The sequence below is a fragment of the Esox lucius genome, chromosome 7 (assembly GCF_011004845.1).
Source record: "Esox lucius isolate fEsoLuc1 chromosome 7, fEsoLuc1.pri, whole genome shotgun sequence".
NCBI lineage: Eukaryota > Metazoa > Chordata > Actinopteri > Esociformes > Esocidae > Esox > Esox lucius.
Window position 1 is genome coordinate 9,995,198 of NC_047575.1, and position 22,556 is coordinate 10,017,753.

The 22,556-nt window shown below is 41.5% G+C and overlaps 1 protein-coding gene across 9 annotated transcripts in view; it reads right to left on the reverse strand.

Annotated features, from left to right (window-relative positions):
* Positions 1-22,556, reverse strand: part of nrxn2a (neurexin 2a) — a 240,832-nt gene that overhangs the window by 174,838 nt on the left and 43,438 nt on the right. For all 9 annotated transcript variants that reach the window (XM_034293174.1, XM_020048376.2, XM_034293178.1 and 6 more), the window contains exon 3: positions 11,757-11,777. In XM_034293174.1, the coding sequence (XP_034149065.1) occupies positions 11,757-11,777 (21 nt within the window). The remainder of the gene's footprint in view (positions 1-11,756; positions 11,778-22,556) is intronic.

Sequence of the window (22,556 nt, forward strand, 5' to 3'; positions counted from 1 at the left end):
AGTAGGTGCATGGGTGTAGTTCCCGTGCTGCTGGGAGAGGTCCCCCACTCCGACTTTGGATGCATCTTCCTCAACCATGAAGGGCTTCAGGGTGTCAGGGTGTTTTAGGAGAGGAGCGGTGGTGAACCTGCCCTTGAGGTAGAGAAACGCCTTCTCTGTGTCTGGGGTCCAGTGGAGGCATTGAGGTTGGCCTTTCAAAAATGACGTGTGTGGCACTGTGCTGGTGCTGAAGTCTTGGATGAATCGGCGGTAGAAGTTGGCAAACCTGATGAAGCTCTGGAGTTCCTTGATGGTCTTTGAGATTGGCAAAGACCTCACTGCCTCCACCTTCAGCTCTTCCATCCGCACTCCCTCTGGAGCGATGTGGTATCCGAGTAAGACGTTGTAGTGAGACATTAGGGGGGTGAAAAACACACTTTTCACCTTTAACGTACAGGTGGTGTTTCAACAGAAGTTGCAGAACAGCTCGGCCGTGGGCCACGATTTACTCCTCAACATACCCGGAACACAAGATGTCATCAATGTAAACCCCTACATACCTCTCCAATATATCCAGAACACCTCGTTAAGGAAAACCTGGAATACCGCAAGCACATCGGCTATTCATAGTGCCCGACGCCGTGCCGAACGTGTCTTCCACTCGTCTCCTTCCCGGATACGCACAAGGTTGTATAATCTCCGGAGGTCCAGCTTGGTGAAGACGCGAGCCCCCCTAACCTGCTCTATGGCCGAAGGCAAGGAGTAGCGGGTAGCGGTACTTTACCGTAATGGCGTTAAGTCCTCGATCATCTATGCATGGCCGCAGCCCCCCCGTCCTTCTTTTTGACAAATCAAAAACTGTCTGAAGCAGGGGTGGTGGAATGGCGGATGTGCCCCTGCTCGCAAGCCAGCTCCATCTGAACCTCCGCCTGCAAACCTTTGCAGAAGGTGGTCTGCAGATCCGGCTCATTCCACCCGCTGGATGCCGCCACCATCTGGAATCTACACAGGCGAGGTGGAGTGTCGGAGAGAAGGAGGGAGATCTGCCGTGCAACGTGGAGCAGACTTTACAGATGGCCTTGATCTTTGGGCCCTCAGACGGCACTCCATTAAAAACAGACACCATTCTGTAGTGGACATCACTTCATGGGTTAAGGAACACGTCCGAAAACCATTGTCTGTGAACACAGTACGTCGCTGCATCCACAAATGCAAGTTAAAACTCTACCATGCAAAGTAGAAACAAGATCCAGAAACGCTGCCGACTGCTCTGGGCCCAAGCGCATTTCAAAGAGACTGAGACGAAGTGGAAAACTGTCCTGTGGTCTGACGAATCAAAATTTGAAATGATTTTTAGAAATCTGGGACGCTGCATCCTCTAGGCTAAAAAGGAAAGGGACAATCGGCTTGTTATCAGTGCACAGTTCGAAAGCCAACATCCATGATTGTATGGGGCTGCATTATTGCACATGCATGGGTGACATCAGTGAAAGCACCATTAATGCTCAATTATATATACAGGTTTTAGAACAACATATGCTGCCATCAAGATGATGTCTTTTTCAGGGAAGGCCTTGCTTATTTCAGCAAGACTACGTACTACAAAGGAGACCCCGAACTGTTAAGCAACTGAAATCTGCCGATCAGCGATAAAATTATGACCACCTGCCTAATAATGTGTAGGTCCCCCTTATGCCGCCAAAACAGCCGTCTAGGCATGGACTCCACTAGACCTCTAAAAGTGCACTGTGGTATCTGGCGCCAAGACATTAACAGCAGATCCTTTAAGTCCAGTAAGTTGCAAGGAGGGGCCTCCATGGATTGGACCTGTTTGTCCAGCACATCCCACAGATGCTTGATTGAATTGAGATCTGGGGAATTTGGAGGCCAAGTCAACACCTTGAACTCCTTGTGTTCCCCAAACCATTCCTGAACCATTTTTGCTTTGTGGCAGGGCACATTATCCTGCTGAAAGAACCCAGTGCCATCAGGGAATACTGTTGCCATGAAAGGATGCACATGGTCTGCAACAATGCTCAGGTAGGTGGTTTGTGACACAGTAACTTTCACATGGATGGCAGGACCCAAGGTTTCCCAGCAGAACATTGCCCAAAGCATCACAGTGCCTCCGCCGGCTTGCCTCTTTCCCATAGTGCATCCTGGTGCCATGTGTTCTCCAAGGTATGCGATGCACATGCACCCCAGCCATCCACATGATGTAAAAGAAAACGTGATTCATCAGACCAGGCCACCTTCTTCCATTGTTCCGTGGTCCAGTTCTGATGCTCCCTAATATATCCAACCCATTGACAGATGCCATGATAACGAGATAATCAGTGTTATTCAGTTCAACTGTCAGTGGTCATAATGTTATGGCTGATCGGTGTGTATCAAGCAAGAATGGGAAAACATTTCACTTTCAAAGTTGGTCTCCTCAGTTAGAAATGCTTACAGGGCGTTGTTAATAGAAGAGTTGATGCAACAGAGTAATAAACATGCCCCTGTCCCACTTTTTTGGCCATATATTTTTCCAAAAACAATTCCATTTGTTTGGTTCAATGTATGATATGTTGTCTCTGTACTATTTTCAATTAAATATAGGGATGACATGATTTGCATATCATTGCATTCTGCTTTAATTTGCATTTTACTCAACATCCCAACCTTTTGGAAACGGGGTTGTACATTGTCTAGTGCAGGGTTTCCCAACCACCACGTCCAGACCAGCACTGGGAGTCACTGGGAGACTTTGGCTAAATGGCTAACGGGCCATGACAGGAAAAAAAAAGCATTCTTCCACTTATGTACACGATGGGTAATTGTTAAATTGATGCATCCCATTCTGTGAGGCAGTACCAAATTTCTGACTCCTTGTAATTATTTTACGAACTAAGTAATATGAATAACACATGCTGATTGCATGGAATTGTCGCCCATCACATCTCTGACAATCTAACCTTGTGCTGGATGTCCAGGCTATTGCGCCGTGCATAAAAGCAAGACATTCTGCAAAAAAAATTCAGAGAATAATAAGAAGGTAGAGCTCCTGTAGCATACTTACAGTGCCCTCCAGAATTATTAGCACGCGAGGTAAAAAAGAAAAGAAAACAAAAATGTGATAAACTTTCATTATTCTTTGTCAGCTTTATCTTACACTCAAAATATCATATAATGTATCATCCCTTTAATAAGATCTGTTTCTTCTAGCAACCAAATACCTAGTTGGAATGGAGGTTGTGTCTAATCGTAGTTCTGGAGACTTTTTGACCCCTAGATGTAACCTACTTCTGCAATTATCCAACTGTGATCCTTGAGATGCCACTTGAACCATCCTTCTAACTGTGTGTGGGGACAATACACACGTGTGTTGGGTTCCAGGCAGGTTCACCACAGCTCTGGTTGCTTTACATTTCACAATCTTTGCCCAAATAGTGGAAATGGATCAATGCAGGCATGTAGCTAACCGGATGTTGTGGAGGACCACTTAATAGTTCCCAAAGACTTTCAAATATAAAGGAATATATTGTACATCAACTTGATTATTGGCAACCCTAGATTTCCTATTTATAATTGTTGCACACATATTTTAGAAGAAAATAATTAAATATAAAAAACAATCTAAATTAATTTGTACAGTATATTCATGTGCTATTTTGAGTGTAAGATAATGCTGACAAACAATAATAACATTTTGTATTCACATCTACGTAGGTTGTCAATAATTCTGGAGGGCACTGACTAAACATGATGGCCATTAATGTTTAAATTGAAGTCAGGTGATTAAATAGCATATGGCCAAATAACTGCTAACAACAAAAGCCCCTGCTTTCTAGCATCAGCGGTAGCAGGGATCCAAGAATGTGGGGTTGAAATGGATTCAGTATTCTCCGAAGGAATGTTTGTTTGCTGGAAGCTAGAAACAAGCTTTGCGGTGCAGATGAAAATAAGTGACACTGTATATAGCTTCTAGGGCCTACAATATCTGAAGAATTACTGGTAGATATGTTTGTTTTCTGTCTTGCACCAGTACGAATGCAGTAACGTGCTGTGAAAATATTTCAGTGTGCTGCGGTCCGTGGTGAAAAAAGGTTGGGAACTCCTGACTGGAGAACGGAAACAAACACTGTGTTTAACTCATCTATAAACAATCCAGCATTCTTTTATTGCTACTGATTTTCTCTTCTCTGATGTGTTGTGCTGACCCCTGCTTCCTATAGATTTCCTTCTTGTTGGGATATTAAAGTAATCTTGGGAAAAACCTTCTTCTGTTACCAAGGAACTTTGAAGATAACTACAGACTGCAGTGGAGTATAATCCGTGTAGAGGTCTTAAAGCAGTCAAAATGTTTATTTGTACTATAAAATCTCTGTTGAATGTGTTTTCTTTATATTCGGCTGGCCTTTGGACATCTGCATCTTAAGGGCATGCAGATTAGATGCATGTGTGGAGCAGAGTCATGAATAACTAACCAGCCTTTCAAAAGCAACTAACACTCTTTTGATAAGCAAACAAACACAAATAATGAACTTTGAAATTATTGGGGTAATTATGTGAATATTCAACATTGTTCATATTCTCCTATTCCATTCCATTGTAATGATATGGAACCAGAGTGTATGTTTACAGACTACGGCAGAATACGAATCACCTCTCAAAGTGTTTCTCAAAAATATTGATTAGCAAGCAGCCAGTGTACGCAAAACTAATCACACACCAGAAACACACAAGACGCACCCTCTCTATTGACAACCAATTAAAAGCTCTGCTCTTTGAAAGAGTCACACGAAAACCCAAAACAAAGATGTCCGTAAAAAGCGTTACCTTTGTGAAAGGCTGAAGAGGTCAAAGGTGAAGTTCCAGTAGCTGGCCAGAGGTCGGGACAGGGTTTGACGGACAAGGTTGGAGTGGTGCGAGCACAGACAGCATGACATGACAGGAAGCAGAAATGAAAGGACAGATCCGTGGAAGGCAGACGAGAAAGGGAAATGTCAGTGCAGTAAAGTGAAGCAAAATGACTAGAGGGCTGGGAGATGGTTTGAGCAAGTGGTGAAGGGACTAAAGAAAAGCATTGGTCGTCATACCTTGGCGTTTTAACATCAGGTGTGCCAGACCTTGAAGGAAAGAACAGAAAAAGGAGTAGGGAAAACAGGTAGGTCATAAAAAAGAAGAAACAAAAAGCATTGTCACAACGTTGGACTGCAGTTTGTGACAGACATCCTGGGACAGGTATGGATGTCAGAGTTCAAATCAAACTCAAAAACAGAGGAGGAAATTAAATTCAAAACAGACAAACATTTCTTGGGGAGGGGGGGGGGGCAGGATAAGAAAAAAAGCATTTAAATTGGTGCAGCCCCCTAAGGTAGTTGCACACACAGATGCTTTTTTTCTAATGGAACACAAACGCTTAATCTTACAGGAGACGGTTCTCTCAGGTTGGACCAGGGTTTTGTCACCTTTTTTGTTGTTTCAATTTCATATATCTAAAATTACGTTCTCATGTTCTCCAGTGGAAAATGCATCCAGGTAAAAGCAAATAAAGCCAGCATTGTACATACTTTGAATAATGCATGCAGTGGGTACCCACACTAGTCCCCTCAATATGATAAAGGTAGTGAAGTCTGATCCGTAACTAGAGTCAGCATTGCAACATTAGCAGGCACAGGGGTAGGGAGGCCCATGGAAATCAATAACCCTGGTGTGAGAGACATGATGGGATGGTTTTACCGCAATCATAGTGCAGCAGTTTAGGCCAGCGAAGAAGAAATATGCAAAATACATTCATAAAACCCAATGTAACTCAATAAACTGGAACACTCCCATTCTGTGGACATCAGAGAATCAATTGTATTGCGTAAACAAATCAACATAGGGCCTTGTGGCTTGCCACTTCAATGTGGGCATTTAGTAATTAAAATGGACCTGCATGTGTTAGACAAGGAAAAGTACTGATTGAACAAGGTTTAATCGACCAAAGATAGCAATTTGTATCACACGACTACAGCCTCATCTGTATGATCTGTGGCAGGAAACTGACTGAATTGTTGAAAGAGGGAAAAGTAGAATTTTAAAATAAATGTCATGCATTATTTCTGCAACAGTTATTGTTTTCGGTGCTTTCAGTCTTGACACCTTCATGGTGTGGCATAAAGCTTCTTTCATTGCAGACAGATTTTCCTTATAAAGAATGTGGATCATTTATGAAATGTTAACACTTTTAGAGATCAAAATGGCAACTATTTCACTCATATGTGCTCCATAGTCAGCCGTGTTCCTTTCCTTGGCTTTTATATCCGTTTTATTTGGTGAAAAAAAAAATCCAGCTCAACAGAGCTCACCATGCACTGTGTTTGTCAATAGAAATCAGTGCTGTCTGATGAAAACCTTGCAACTCAGTCTGTGGATTTAAAAAAATATATATATTCAAGTAGTAGTTCTCCTTAACGTTCTCTGAACATTGTTACTGAAGGACAGAGAAAACCATTTTCATATAGCTTCAGAGGTTTTATGAATTGTGTTTGTTCATATTAAAACATGTTCTTGAAAAAGGGTTTGTTTTGGAGGTAGATGATTTTCACCCATCAGTCACAGAAAAGCATTCCTAACCCCTTTAAATCGCTATGCCTTAACTGACAAGTGATCCACTGAGAAAGAGAAGTGTGGACACAATTGGATTAAATAAAAAGCAACCTTTAAATGTGAAGGACGTTTCCACCAGTGACTGGCCAACCGTAATCAGCCTTATTGTATTTACTGTGTTGATGGAGACAACAGCACTTCTCAAAGGAGCAGCGGGCAACACAAATGTGTTCAACAGAAAAGGCTGGTTCTCTTTGTGAGAACTGTGTTGGAGGAAATTGGCCAATTTCACTGGGGAATGAGATGTTATCAATAATCAAATCCGAACCAGCAGTGAGTGTGCACCAGTTATTAATGAATAAGCGGCGCGATGTATTAACTCAACGTATTAACTGACCTTTCAGTGGGCAGGACAAAATTAGCCCATCACGTCGCCCTTGGGCTGGGCGGACTGAGCTAATATGCCAGAGAGCTGAGAGGAGCCAGACAGCATCAGCGACAGGGGAGGTTTGTCATGCCTGAAACGTTTTGTTTTTTGACCGAGATAAACCATCACCAGCTTTATCTCTCCTTATGAAGTGTCAAACCTCAGCGCGGTGGATGCGTGTTCTTGCGCCGAATTGAAATGCAGGGCCGCTCCAATCTCTGTTGGCATAGCAACAGGCTTTGGTGTAACCCCCCCACCACAGTATAACGGTGACCATGCATCCACCCCACACTCCTTGTTCTCTATGGGATGGTCTCTGTTTCTAGGGTTGAAGTAACATTTCTCACCATCCCACCCTTTTTTTACAATGTTGTAATTACAATGTAATTTAGGACCTTCAATATTGTCGGGAAAAGGGCATTAAAACAGATTTTTTTAAATAGTTTTCAGCCTTCCATTTACATTGAAATAGGAGACAAATGCATGTCTGTGAATACATTGGCAATAAATCTGTGAAGCAATAAAATAACAGCTACAGGGACTCTGTTCTGCCACTGGCAATGCTATTCTCCATAAAAAGAACAATCAAAACAAGGACAAAAAAACTATAAATGTCATTAAGACTGTTTCAACTATGCAATTAAATTGATTTTCTTGAGGGTTTTAAATAATATTTTGCATAATATTGCAGCAAGCAATATCATTTCTCAACAATGCTTCAGTTCTTTTCAATGCTTCGATTCATTGTTTCTCAATAACTTCTACCGATAGTTGATTGACATTCAGGGCTGTTGGCAGAGGAAAGTGTTGCATAGAGAACCTTTAAACAGAATAAAACTGATCCGAAAAACATTGTTTTGTTAGAGGCTGTGGTTTTGTTTATTCATTCCTAAAGAGTTTAATTCTGAAACACTTTTGTGTGGTACAGCTGTTAGAGCATGGCGCTGGCAACCCTGGGGTTGATAAGAGCGTCTGCTAAATGAATAAAATGTCAGTGGAACAGAATAAAGACATCCCCGATGCACAATGCTTCATTTCATTAATGATTCCAAGAAAACTAAGACCGAACCCATTTCCTTGAAAGGGAAGATGTGGGCAGCAGTGAATTTAAAACACAGCTGATTTAACCTCCAAGCCAGCAGCCTCATCCAGCAATACAGAGATCCGTATAGCATAGGCACCCCTTTCATTCCAGGCACATCTACGGATCTGTTGAAGCACCACATACTGTACCCCAAAGTTGTCAGCAATGTCCAAGAACATTTTCCTTTTCTATTCAACAGTGTTAACCCTATGTTTGGCCAAAAATGACTAGGGCATTAAAAGCACGAATCAACAACATCCTTTTCAGAAGTACCCAAGCAGGCTGCGTGAAGATCTTGGAAATAACCGTTAAGCTTTTCCAGTTGAGAACTGACCGAAGAAACAGGCATCGAGTTAAGGGTTAGAAATTTCGCTTTTGCTGAGTATTTTTTCCTCTCCACGAAGTGGCTGTGCTTTGGAGGAGAGTATTCTTATGAGGGGGATTATGCCAAGGTCAGAGGCGCTTAGAGCTCCCCGGCCATAAGCGGCGATGGCAGTAGCAGCAGCTGTGCCCTGTCCCGTCCTCTCGTTTGAACATGTCATTGCTGAGGTTGGCACATGCTCCAGTTGTATTCTCACAGGGTCACGGTCAGTGCGGGGGGTCGGTCACATCATTACACTATGGACGACTCTCATTATCGCGACATCTCCCCAAAGAAAAGGATCCCGCATCGTGCGGTTGACTATGGCGTTTCGGGTGTTTGTTTGCGTGGATTTAATGACACGGTAACACACACGCGCTGCTAGGTCACAGAACGTGCGTGTCTGGTGTTTGTCTGTAGGCCTACTGTGTGTGAGGGATTTGATTTTTTGCGGCGGTGTTCACGAGCACATTCACGAGCGGCTGTGCTGGGGTGCCTCCTCTTATCTGCCTCACACAGATGTGGATTCGCTCACCACACATCAGAGGATGCCGCAGTCCACGTCTCCTGGCCTGAAAAGCATGCCCCAACCTGGCCTCCCTTCCGTCCGGGTAACCTTCGGTAGGCTCCGGGACAGACAGACAGACTCCCGGAGACGCCGTATAATCCAGCAGTGCTTATCGCTAACCTGCAGTACAGTCACTAAGCATGTCTCACAAAGAGAACTCCAAGCTCTACTTAAGACCTCAGTGCAGACAAAAATATAGCCTTGATGTTACTATTTTTAAACGGATTTTTGTACATCTATTAGATCGGGGGGCCATCTAGGTCCGTTGATGTTGGGATGACAAACACTTTCGGCCGGACGTCACATTGCATTTCTCCAGACAATAACACGGGGAGATCCATCCAGTCATATTTTTAAAGTGTCGTCTTTGTTTTCATGCGCCGTGCACCGGGGACTGCATACAGGCTCCATTTGAAAGCTTTAATCCAATAAATATTTGAACGTTGCTTTTTTTTCCGCAGCATGTCATTTAATAATGCTTGCCTTTCGCTGTAAGCGCGGTCCTAGCATCCTTGCTCATCACAAGAGGAATTAAGAGCGATTAAAGGCTGGGGTTGAAAGCGGCCCTTCGGAACTGAAGCCTTTCTACTGATCATTCTCTTCCCATGTGGGGCCCTGAAATAGCCCTCCACATTACAACCGGCTAAGGCCCTGCTTACAAATCAACTCCGCCAGTCCACTCTATTAAATACATTTAACATACTGACTGTGCAGTGTTCCATAAGAATACACAACACAGAAATAATAGAGTATGTAAGATTTATAGCCCTGTAGGGACTTATACCCAGGCCTGGCAATTGGCTGACCTCAGTCAACACCCAGCTACCCGGCCCATCAGCATGACAACGGTAAAGATGAAAAGATGTGACACCAACCAGCCTTCGCTTCAGACCTTTCCCAACTCACCCTGGATTACTAGATACCACTCTAGAATGCCACTAAAAGGCCAGAACATACACTTCAAATGTTAATTCAAGGACGGCACTGTGGCAACCCGGACCGTTCGAATGTCTTGCCCTGCGTGTGTAATGGACAGAATCCAGTTCTCCAGAGGGAGAACACCCCTTTTAAAACATCAATACCTTTGCTTTTTGGAGGAATCGTTAGATAAGGACCCGGGCTGGAAGGACAGAACAGAACCCATGCCCCGTGGGGCAGCAGGGCGGGAGGTGGCCAAGCCAGAGCATCTGACCAATAACCCAAAGGTTGGTATATCGAATTCCCGATGCAACAGCGGGCAGAGGTGTTTTGTCCTTGAGCAAGACATTTAACGCGTAGCTCCTCGCTGGTTAAAAAAAAAGGATGGTCCTCTGGCTTTGAACCCACTCTGTAAAGGTACCTCAGGGGAGAGACAAAAACCAACAAAACCATCTAAATGCGTAAAATAAAACATATATCCACCCACCTAATAACTGCTAGTGTTATGCTGTCCTCGCTGAATGCGGTAGAAATGTGAAATGATATTCTCTCAGGTTCGGAATAACTTTCTCTGAATGAGAGAATCTCATGCTCATATCGCCTCTAGAAAACCTAGTAGTGCTCTATACCTGCCAATAAATAAATGAATCCATATACTTTTTCAAAGGCAAACAACTAAATTTCCCACTGTCATAACATGAGACAAGTTGGAACAACCATTTGAAGAGAACGGAGCATTTGTCTTCAACCACGTTCCTCAGTAACCATACACCGTGTACTCTGCTGACCGTCGATACTCAGTCTGAAACACTATGGGAATATTGTAGCATTCTGTAAAACCGTTGCTGAAAATAGCCTGCCTTCCTGCTGTGCAGTCGTTTACAATGTGCAAGCAAACAGAGCAGCAATATTAGATAGCAGGTGTTTTCGGCTAGCAGCAACAGTGATTTATAACACGCAGAGCCCAGGCACTCCCAGAGCTGGACTCCACAGCCTGTTGGCCTGGCACCTCCAACACAGCTCCTCCTAACAGGCCTGATGGATATCTCTCACTGCCACAACCAAACTACAGTGCCCCCCCACCCCCCCCACCCCAAACCACTGCGTTCAATCTCCATTTACACTGGGTTTCGTGGTTGAGGAGCAATTCGCCTTGTTTTATTGTGATGTGGTTAAACAGACTGCCAACGATTACATTACTTGAGACAAATGGGTGTTTCCCTTCCGAGAGGGGTAAGTAATGCTCAGGGAAATGCTTTGTTCTGCAAACAAACATTTCCATTAGTTGGTAATCACAGGGCCAATCTTTTGACAGTGTGATGTACTGCCCAGACGTCAACAGCTCCGTAATCAACCACCTTAATAGCTGGGGTTATTTCGACGGTTGCTACCGTTAGCATACAGCACATTATTGATCACTGGGATGGGAACCCTATTGAGAGTGTCTGTGAATGCCTCACACACGACATCACAGGATCAACAAAGAGGTGTGGACCCAATTTCATGCAATTAACTGCTGGCTTAAAGTGTTTGCTCTTCAATCGTCTCCGCACATCAAGGCCACAGTCAGAGCAGAGAGGGAGCCAACTGCCGGACAGTGATGGAAATATTTCTAGCCATGTTCACCCCCGCCGCCCCACCTCCCTTCCCGTCATCTTCATTCCTCCAAAAAAAGCTACACCTTTGTAGATGAAGGATTCGTTCTGGAAAGTTGCCTAAGGCCAACACATAAGCTTACTTCCCCTCATTCCAGTTAGTCATCAGAACTGCAGTCCAAACCACCAACATAACAACGTTTGTCCACCCCATAGCCTAATCTCCACAAAACAAACAATGGTCTTACCTTCCGCTGCTTTCTGGACAACTGTATGGGAGAAAAGAAAGAGAATCATTAGTGTGGGTGACTGAAGAATATTGGACATCGGTAAATAAAAATGGCAATCTCCTGGGCCTAATTACCATAGACCTCTCCACAGACTTTTCTAATCTATACACTATCACTTCTTCTAATGATCCTGATCCTTCAAAACACATTCAGTAGGCAACAGGCATCTCTTTGAAATTTGCGTCGCTTTAGAATACTTGAATCTGCCATGTTTACTCATACTTGCTTTAATGAAGGACGACGCTGCCGTTCTGAAGTGGATTCGTCAGTGGAAAAATTCACAGTAATGCCCCACAGAGGTTTTATAGGACATCTATGTTTTAGATGAGACACATGACGTTTTAGATGAGACACATTACATTTTAGATGAGACACATTACATTTTAGATGAGACACATGACGTTTTAGATGAGCCACATGATGTTTTAGATGAGCCACATGACGTTTTAGATGAGCCACATGATGTTTTAGATGAGACACATTACATTTTAGATGAGACACATTACATTTTAGATGAGCCACATGACGTTTTAGATGAGCCACATGACGTTTTAGATGAGCCACATGACGTTTTAGATGAGACACATTACGTTTTAGATGAGACACATGACGTTTTAGATGAGACACATGACGTTTTAGTTGAGCCACATGACGTTTTAGATGAGCCACATGACGTTTTAGATGAGCCACATGACGTTTTAGATGAGACACATGACGTTTTAGATGAGCCACATGACGTTTTAGATGAGCCACATGACGTTTTAGATGAGACACATGACGTTTTAGATGAGACACATGACGTTTTAGATGAGACACATGAAACACGACACTCTAATACACATTTATTAGACACATTTAATACACTTGTTTGACACACATGACACTTGTATGATACATACTGTATGATGTTTTTGATGAGACACATGACACTTGTATGAGCCACTGCCATGATGATTACAGGACATGGCATTTTTGAAAGGTTGTAGTGGTATGTTGTGATCTGATTCAGTCCAGCCTTAACTATAGCGTCACATTCCAATACATACACATCACATACCAAACATAGGCCTACATATCACATACCAATACATACATATCACATACCAATACATACATATCACATACCAATACATACATATCACATACCAAACATAGGCCCACATATCACATACCAATACATACATATCACATACCAAACATAGGCCTACATATCACATACCAATACATATCGTTAAGATCACAAACAGAAAAAGATCAAGATGTACCTTCAATGACTAATGCCTGCAACTGACTAAAAGAATACACACACACACACACACACACAAAGGTAACTGCAAAATTTCATGTATATCGAATGATTCTAATAAAACTTCCCTCCTGTTTAAAAGTTCACTCCTAGAGGCCTGTTTGTGTTCAGATCCAACACTTCATAGGGTCCAAACCTAAACGGCGGCAATGATGAAATAAACTATTCCCCCAAAAGCAGCGCAAGCAGACGCCTAACATGGTCTCCGACTGCTCTGGGAAGACCCACACACTGTTTAAATTCCAGATTACTTTCGCCGCCGTTCATTCACCCCTGGTCCGTTATTAGTAATTGCTCTGAAGTAGTGGCTGCGGAGGTCTGAAAACCCCAGCAACTTGCTGCCACTGTGATGACAGGACCCTACAGATGGTCAAGCACAGCCTCATACAGACGCGTAATGAAGCATGGAAAGCACTAGATTGCCAAGCGAGTGTCCGCGGGGCAGACGCCAGGAGTCGAGGAAGGGTAGGTGGGAGTCAAGGCGGCGGGTGAGTCACAGTTCCACTTCATCCTCGAAGACGAAGACTCGGTCACGATAATGAGGGGATAAAAAGGCAGAGAGCAAAGCATTGTGTCAAGATTCCCAAGGCTGAAAGGAATCCATGCTGCTAACTCCTAAAGAGCCTATGAGAATGCGTGTATAATTTACTGTTCTAAATACCCAGGAATTGGTTTGAATGGGAATTTGAAAAGCATTCAGAGAGAAATTCTTTTTGATTCACAACAGCATGAGGAAGGAACATTCAATTTCCCCATATTGTGACGGACATGAATGGGAAAAGGTGGCTAGTGGCTAGGTGAAAACTCACCTGAAAAGAAGGAGAGCATATTGAGAAGGAATTCAGGCCATAGACACACATCTCCCAAAAGACAACCCTCTGTGAGGGAGCATATTGTAGAGCCAGACCACCTGTCACTAGAAATCATGACAGGTTCTACAGGCTCCCCTGAAAGAGAGGACATCAGATCCAGGTGAATTTAACTGATGTCCCCAGATAATGATGAATCAGCCTCAACATTACAAGAACATTTTATAACGGTCCAAAACGACTATAACTGATGAAAATGTATTATAGATTTAGAAGGTGACAAGTGACTTAGAGGTTCAGTGTAACCTTTAAAGTTCCTGAAAATGCAGCTCAATCCCAAGCTTTAGATTCATACAACCAGAAAATAATACTAAGACTGTGAACATTGTTATGTCCCTTTGCGTATAAGAGCTTTTTGAAGAAAGAAAATCAGTACTAAGGTGTGCCTGATCTCGTGGCATTATATTCAGATCACAAATGTAATCTGAATATAATACACCAATGACTGTTCACCTGCCTGAGGGTGTGGGCTCCAGGCCTTCTTATCAAGCAGCCAATCAGGACCACAAAAAATCCTATCAAACTTTTCAGGGCACAAAAGGATGCTCAGGAAAATGAATTATAACAAATGTATTAAAAATAATTGTCCTTCAATAAACACAAATTAATGTATTAGTCACAATGTGGTTCTAAAAAAATACCAAGACTAATCAGAGAATTTCGCAGAGATTTTGTGTTCTAAGCACAAAGAGGCATTTACATGCTATCTTCAGCGTAATACAATTGATCTATTTAAGCACTTAATTTACATTATGGAAATAACATCCACTGCAAAACTTGATTTAACATGATGTCTCCAATACCAGAAGAGAGTCTGGTCAGAGGGCATTTAGCTTTTCTTTCCAATCATTTTGGAACACGTTGCAGAAGGACATAAAAGTAGAGCATCTTTTTCTGATTGTTGTTAAACGCAAAATTATATGGTAGAACAAGTTCCTCAGATGAGTCTGGCAGAAAACATCCATTAGATGAATACGGTAGAATAAGACAAACTCTCCCGTCTCAGCCCTGGTTTTACGCTGCTATATTGTTGTGCGGGGGAGTAGGTCCAGTCCGTCCTGTCTGAAGTCCATATTGTTTATGTGCCATTAGTTTGTGACGGGGGACAACGGTCAGTCTAAAACATATGCTCAGGTATCCTTTTGAATCCAAGGAACGCTCTCTCTAAATTCAGTGGTGTTCTGTTGAACCTTAGAAGGACTTTGGATTACAGGACTACCTGGCCCAAATTACTCATAGCTGTTTCTGACCAAAGTCCTCTTGGTTGTGTTGCAGATCAAGTTGCTGCCTGGCGATTCCTGCTGTCACTGTCCACAACCAACATGATCGTCCCTGTCCTTTGATTCTGCCTAGAAACTCTGGACACAGCCCACATCCACTTATTGACCTGCTTGTCATCTGAACATGAGAAAACGGCACAGAGGGAATGCCTGAACTGTAAGCGACATTATATTTTAGCCTGTATTCTGAAAGGGGTTGATGTTACACAAGATATAGTTAGATAATGTCTTATGAATCATGTTTGTGTTTAGTGAAACTTACTGTGTGGTACTATGAGATTATATCTTTATTTGCAGAAATGTTTTATAACACCTAATAGTGAACTCTTTTCTTAGGACTACAAGGCCAGTAGGCCTACAGAGGAATACTACATTATTGAAGTAACAATGTTTGAATTGAAAATAATTGTGGTAGAGTCATCTCTTATTATTTGTAAGTCTTTACCAAAGAAAATTATTTAAAATGCTTTGTTGTTTTAAATGTAATTATCAAATGAATGCACTTCTGATTCTGATTTAGAATAATACTAAAATTCACACATGGAATTCCATTTAACATCCTTTTAACATGTGATATATTATAGATATATAAAATACAGAGACGTTGATACTATTTACAAAAGTGTGTGGTATTATTTTCTCTTAGTACAGAAAACAAAACAGACCATCAAAAAAAGCCCTTTTCCACAACTCTAAGTACATATGACATTGATTGAGTTCAAAAACATCTAGAAAGACATGTTTGGAACATTATGTTCATACATGCATGACATTTGACAAGATTTTCTTCTCTATTGTTAAAACACCTTTTACTCTCACTATGCTCATGGTTCCTAATTGATCACCACTCAACCATTGTTGAATATACTGTACATACTTCATATTGTCTTGCCTACTATGTTCAGATTTAAAATTACAGAATCACCACCCCTAAGGCCATAGATATGTATGTAACCTCTGTGGGATACAAACCCACAACCGTACTGTTGGCAGTATGAGCTACAAAAGACCACTGCATTGCCAATGTACTATACAATAGTGTCATAAACAGACTGCCATCCACAGTAGTACCACAACTGGTAAACATTTTACCATATAAACCATGAGAACACTGGCAATGTCTTTCAACATGGAACAGAATAGACAGTACAGTTGAGGAATAAATCAGAGAGAGCCTGAACAGGATCAGAACCACAAACTGAACTGCTGTGAACCATCTTTGTTGATGAAGCCGACAGTGTCGGCACAATGTCATTGGCCAGTGACCAACTGTCCATGTGCCTGGACAACGTGGGGGAAACATATTCATGTGTGTAGCCATATCTGAAGATGGGGTGGTAGGACATAAGCCACTTCTTGGGTTTTACAATGCTGTGGCTACACACCTCATTGAGTTCTGCAATGACATTTGGTGTGATAATGAAAGTATCCACCATTCAGAGGTGATTCAGGACTGGTTTTGGGCCAGTCCCTGATTCCAGGCCCTAGACCTGGCCCCGTAATCTCCATTATGGAGATGCAAGGTCTATGACCACCATCCCCATCCCTATGTCACACTCCTACAGCTCATGGATAAGTCATGTCATGACATCACTGGTGACCAATGTCACATTTGGATTTGCCATGCCAAAAGATTCTTCCCATAGTACATGAAAAATGAAGATATTCATTGTTATTTTGACAAGATATCATGGCCAAATGCCAAAAACGGGATTCATGCAAATTAGTGTAATGTGTGCTAAACATTGACATTTCTTTTATTTCTGATAGTATTTGTTACAACTGACTAGACAAAACAACATGCTGCAATAAAAGGTACCTTTTTTGCATCAATGATTGTAGAAGATGTCTTCATTGATCACACTTTTGATTATGGGATAGAAATAATGGAAATTATTTTCTGTCAGTTGTGATGGGTAAATTGCAGTTAGAGATTTGCCTAATGCATAAACAGTGAAATAAACTGTAACAGATTACCGTTAGCACTTCAAGGAGTCATTTTAAAACACGTCTTACATTGTTTGGGCTTGGACTAACTGATTGTTAAAATGACTTAACTGAAAGGATTGCATTGTGATGTTTCGATGACTTAACTGAAAGGATTGCATTGTGATGTTTCGATGACTTAACTGAAAGGATTGCATTGTGATGTTTCGATGACTTAACTGAAAGGATTGCATTGTGATGTTTTATGACTTAACTGAAAGGATTGCATTGTGATGTTTCGATGACTTAACTGAAAGGAATGCATTGTGATGTTTCGATGACTTAACTGAAAGGATTGCATTGTGATGTTTCGATGACTTAACTGAAAGGATTGCATTGTGATGTTTTATGACTTAACTGAAAGGATTGCATTGTGATGTTTCGATGACTTAACTGAAAGGATTGCATTGTGATGTTTCGATGACTTAACTGAAAGGATTGCATTGTGATGTTTCGATGACTTAACTGAAAGGATTGCATTGTGATGTTTCGATGACTTAACTGAAAGGATTGCATTGTGATGTTTCGATGACTTAACTGAAAGGATTGCATTGTGAAGTTTCGATGACTTAACTGAAAGGATTGCATTGTGATGTTTTATGACTTAACTGAAAGGATTGCATTGTGATGTTTTATGACTTAACTGAAAGGATTGCATTGTGATGTTTTATGACTTAACTGAAAGGATTGCATTGTGATGTTTCGATGACTTAACTGAAAGGATTGCATTGTGATGTTTTATGACTTAACTGAAAGGATTGCATTGTGAAGTTTCGATGACTTAACTGAAAGGATTGCATTGTGATGTTTCGATGACTTAACTGAAAGGATTGCATTGTGATGTTTCTTAACGAATATACTTGTTGTATTTTACCAAAAACATTTTGGTTAAATCACTGATCTTGTGGTGAAAGATGTTTACAAACAAAATGAAAGCAAAATCAGTTATTTTGAATGCAAAATTTAATAATTTATGAGTATGATCTGTTTGGAGTCTTGTACTAAGAGTTTTGAAACACTGCTCCATACTTCTGATCATAATCTCAGTCCCAAGGTCTTACGCTGCTATATTATTGTGCTGGGGGAGTAGGGTCAGTTCTCCTTCCCCACAAAGTTCTCCTTCTCCACTATAAATCCTTGTTGATATGAGGAATGCATTCTCTGAATTTTCCCAGTCTCCTCCCGTTTTAAACGTTAGGAGGGCATGAGGTCCTGGCCCCCACCTGTGGAGTACCTGGCTTGGGGGACCCGTTGCTGTCCCTGTCCAGAGTCCTCCTGGTTGTGTTGCAGATCGAGACGATGCCTGACGTTTTCATCTGCCACTGTGCTGACACCTCCCCCTCCCCCGTGTTGTCCCTTTCCTTGTCGATCTGGTCATGCTTCCGACCTGGACTAAGTTCAAATAGACTTTAGACTCAGTCCACATGCATTTATTAATTATTACAATTGTAATCTTAATATGTTCACCTGGCACAGCCAGAAGAGGACTGATCACACCTCTGAGTCTGGGTCCTCCCTAGGTTTCTTCCTAAATGTTGGCATTCTTAGGGAGTTTTTCCAAGCCACTGAAATTCAACACTACTGTTGTTTGATCCTTGGGATTTAAGGCTGGGTGTTTTGTAAAAGCACTTTGTGACACCTGCTGATACATTTGATTGATTGATTGATAATACCAAAGTGACTTACAAAAACTGTAACATTGACATTGTAGTTAATCGAATACGCTTTTATCCAAAGCGAATTACAGTTTAGTGCAATCACCTTCAGACAGCTACAGTAGGTGGGACAACCAAACAACATACATTGAGTAAATCTTACTCAAAAAAGTAGTTCCTGTATCAGCAAAGTCACCACAAGAAGAAAAATAGAAGAAATGGCATATATTAATTCACAGAATAAAACTGTGCAGGGACATGGAAACATTATAGATACTCTTATAGATGTTGTCAGAAAATTGTCAGGAACTCTGCTTTCCTAGCTTCAGGGGGAAGCCAGAATTGCAGTGCAAGGACAAAGTAGAGTTTGAGTGTGGTATGCTAAAGCAGCCTCCTGTAGCAGGGGAACGGCCAAAAGACCAGAGGTGTCAGAATGAAGGGCTGGAGTAGGGATGTAGGATTTTATAATTTCTTGATGGTAGTGAGGCAAGTCCCATGGTCTTGCTGTAGATGCAAGCGTAAACTGGAAGCCAGTGTCCTGTGCAAAAGATTGATCGGGGTGACATGGGAGAACTTTCAGACGGTTGAAAAGCCAACAGGCTGCTGCATTCTGGATCAGCTGATTTTCAGTGGTTTCATGGCACATGCGGAGAGCCCTACCAACAAAGAGTTGCAGTAGTCCAGATGTGAGATGTGAAAAATGCCTTGAGTCGAACTTGTGCTTTTTCCTGGGTGAGGTAAAGTCACACGAATGTTGTAGAGCTTGAACCTGCAAGAGTGAGCCACCATCTTGATGACGCAGGTACGACAGTCGTCCAGGATCATGCGAAGGTCCTTCACACCACGACAGAAGTCTTGGAGTGGACCGGCATTTCCTCCAGAGGACGTTTGGTTTGGCGAATCTACATCCAAGCAGAAGATGTCTGTCAGGAATGCATGTGTCCGGTATGTGTCACTACCTCAGTGTCAGAAGGGACGAAAGACAAAAATACGTCAGTGTCATCCACATAGCAATGACAGGAGACCATGTAAGAAAATAACAGAGGTCCTGTGGGACACCAGTAGTAAGAGTGGTATCCCCAGGCAGGAGCAGCCTGTGAGGTAGAATTCAGATCAAGAGTCTACATAGCCTGAGACACTCCGCCGGATAAGAGGATTTAATGGTTTCCGGGATGCTGGCCTTCCAGGCATAGTAGCAAAGAGAAAGCCATAACTCAGACTGGCCATTAAAAAATGTATATTAAAATGGGCAAAAGAACAAAGACACTGGACAGAGGAAGATTGGGAAAAAGGGCCAGCATCCTGGAGTTGCCTCTTCACGCTTGATGTTGAGACTGATCGTTTGTGGGTATTATTTAATGAAGCTGCCAGTTGAGGACCTGTGAGACATCTGTTTCTCAAACTAGACATTCTAATGTATTTCCTCTTGCACAGTCATGCACTAGGGCCTTCCACTCTTCTTTCTATTCTGGTTAAAGCCAGTTTGCACCTATTCTGTGAAAGGAGTACTACACAGCGTTGCCCAAAATCTTTCTGACATGGAATAGCCTTCATTTCTCAGAACAAGAATATACTGATGAGTTTCAGAAGAAGGTTATTTGTTTCGGGCTATTTTGAGCATGAAATCCAGCGCAGAATTGCTGACACTCCTGATACTCAACTAGTCTAAAAAAGGCTAGTTTTATTGCTTCTTTAATCAACAGTTTTTAGCGGTGCTAACATAATTGCAAAAGGGTTTTCTAATGATCAATTAGTTTAAAATGATAAACTTAGTTTAGCAAACACCACATGCCATTGGAACACAGGACTGATGGTTATTGATAATGGGCCTCTGTACATCAATGTAGATATTACATTAAAAATAAAGTGTTTCCAGCTACAATAGCCGTTTACAACAGTAACAATGTCTACACTGTATTTCAGATCAATTTCAATTTTATTTTAATAGGCAAAAATAATAATTTTATAGACATTAAAAATAAATACATTTGGCTGCTTTAACATTTCTAAAAAGGGCCAAAAATTCTAACAAAAAACATGGAGAAATGTTTAATAGCTGTAACTCTGTTGGACGGACGCATTACATCAGAGAATCGTACTGGAGAATCGTATGCCTATCAGTGAAGCTGGGAACTTTTATGCAGTTCAACCACATTTCATCAGGGCTACGTGGAGAAATTCTACTACGGGTTTATTCAAGTATCAGAATCACTTTTACATCATTTTGCTAAAGTACTTATGCACAGCGGCTTGTAGGAGCATTAAAGGTTAAGTGCCTTTTCAAGAGGCACAACAACAAATGTTCACCTCTCAGAAGAGATTCGAACCAGCAACCCTTCAGTTCTTGGACCAAAGCACCAACCAGTAATCTCTGCCACTCCAGAACAAACCGGAGTTGGTTCCCTTTGATGGTTTTTGGCATGAGCTCATTGGGGTCAATGTTAGTTTGTTAGGCTCTTGGTCAATATATTTTTATAGTCGGGCAGTAAAGCTACATATTATCTTCAGAGACATTTTAGGCCCTGTATCAGTGGATATACAGTACTCATTCTGGAGATTGTTGGGACACAAGATGCTTTGAGCCATACTTACAAGTGGGATACCTACTTAAATGTAATAATCATAATAATAATTGATATTTGACTGCAATAATTGATTGCTATAACTTCAATAGGTTAAATTGTACAGTAAAAATATATTGTCAGTGTACATTTCCAAAACTAAAGAATTGCACATAATGACCAGTCATCAGTATTGGTGCATAAACATGGGTGTGCATACTGTATAAGTAATGTTGAGAATACGCTTGTTTCAAATACAGTGATGCGATGTAGGCATACCATTTTATGGATGTTTTAATACTTGTTACATCTATGGAATATTGCACAATCTTGGAAATTTGATATTTGTGAGGAAAAATGAGGTAAATCTTGTTGTCAACCCTCACAGCCCTTAAAGGGATAGCACATGTTGGAGAAAAGCTGTTCTTTCAAACCCATCCTAAAACCTCCGCTGCACAGAGGTAAGTGGTTTGATTCTATTAGATTTAGACTCCAGAGAAGTTATATCATATTTCTAGACAACATGATCTGCTTATCATGCAAGACATTTAAAAGTTTAACATACAAATCTTGAATAGAAATGCATTGCGTTTTACAGCAGCCTAATCACTTTCTAAATCTATTGTCAGAATCTGTGAAGGGTTCCTATTATCTTAATATCTGGCTTGTAGTGTAATAATAATAATTATAATTAGTAATTTTGTGACAATTCATAATTCAGTGTGTTTTTAAAGTCTCAGACCAGCTCATATAGATGATATTCTTATAAGACATGACATCTTCCATATGGAAAAATATCGGTTGAGCAATATTTTTTTGTGAGGAAAAGCCCTATTTGATTTTAAAAGCAACCTTGCCATGTTATAATAATCTGTCATCTGGATTCATTTTCTCCAGGCAGACGCAGACAGTATCTAATACTGAATGACCTTGAGGAAATAGGTTGCAAAAACAACACCCAGTGAGTAGACACATACATTCAATTCAATGTGACTTTTGAAACACATTGAATAGCTTCCAATGAATGAAATAAATGCTATACACATAACCATTTATGTCGTTGAGGTGGGAAAGCTTCTCTAGAGAGCATGTTTTTTTTCT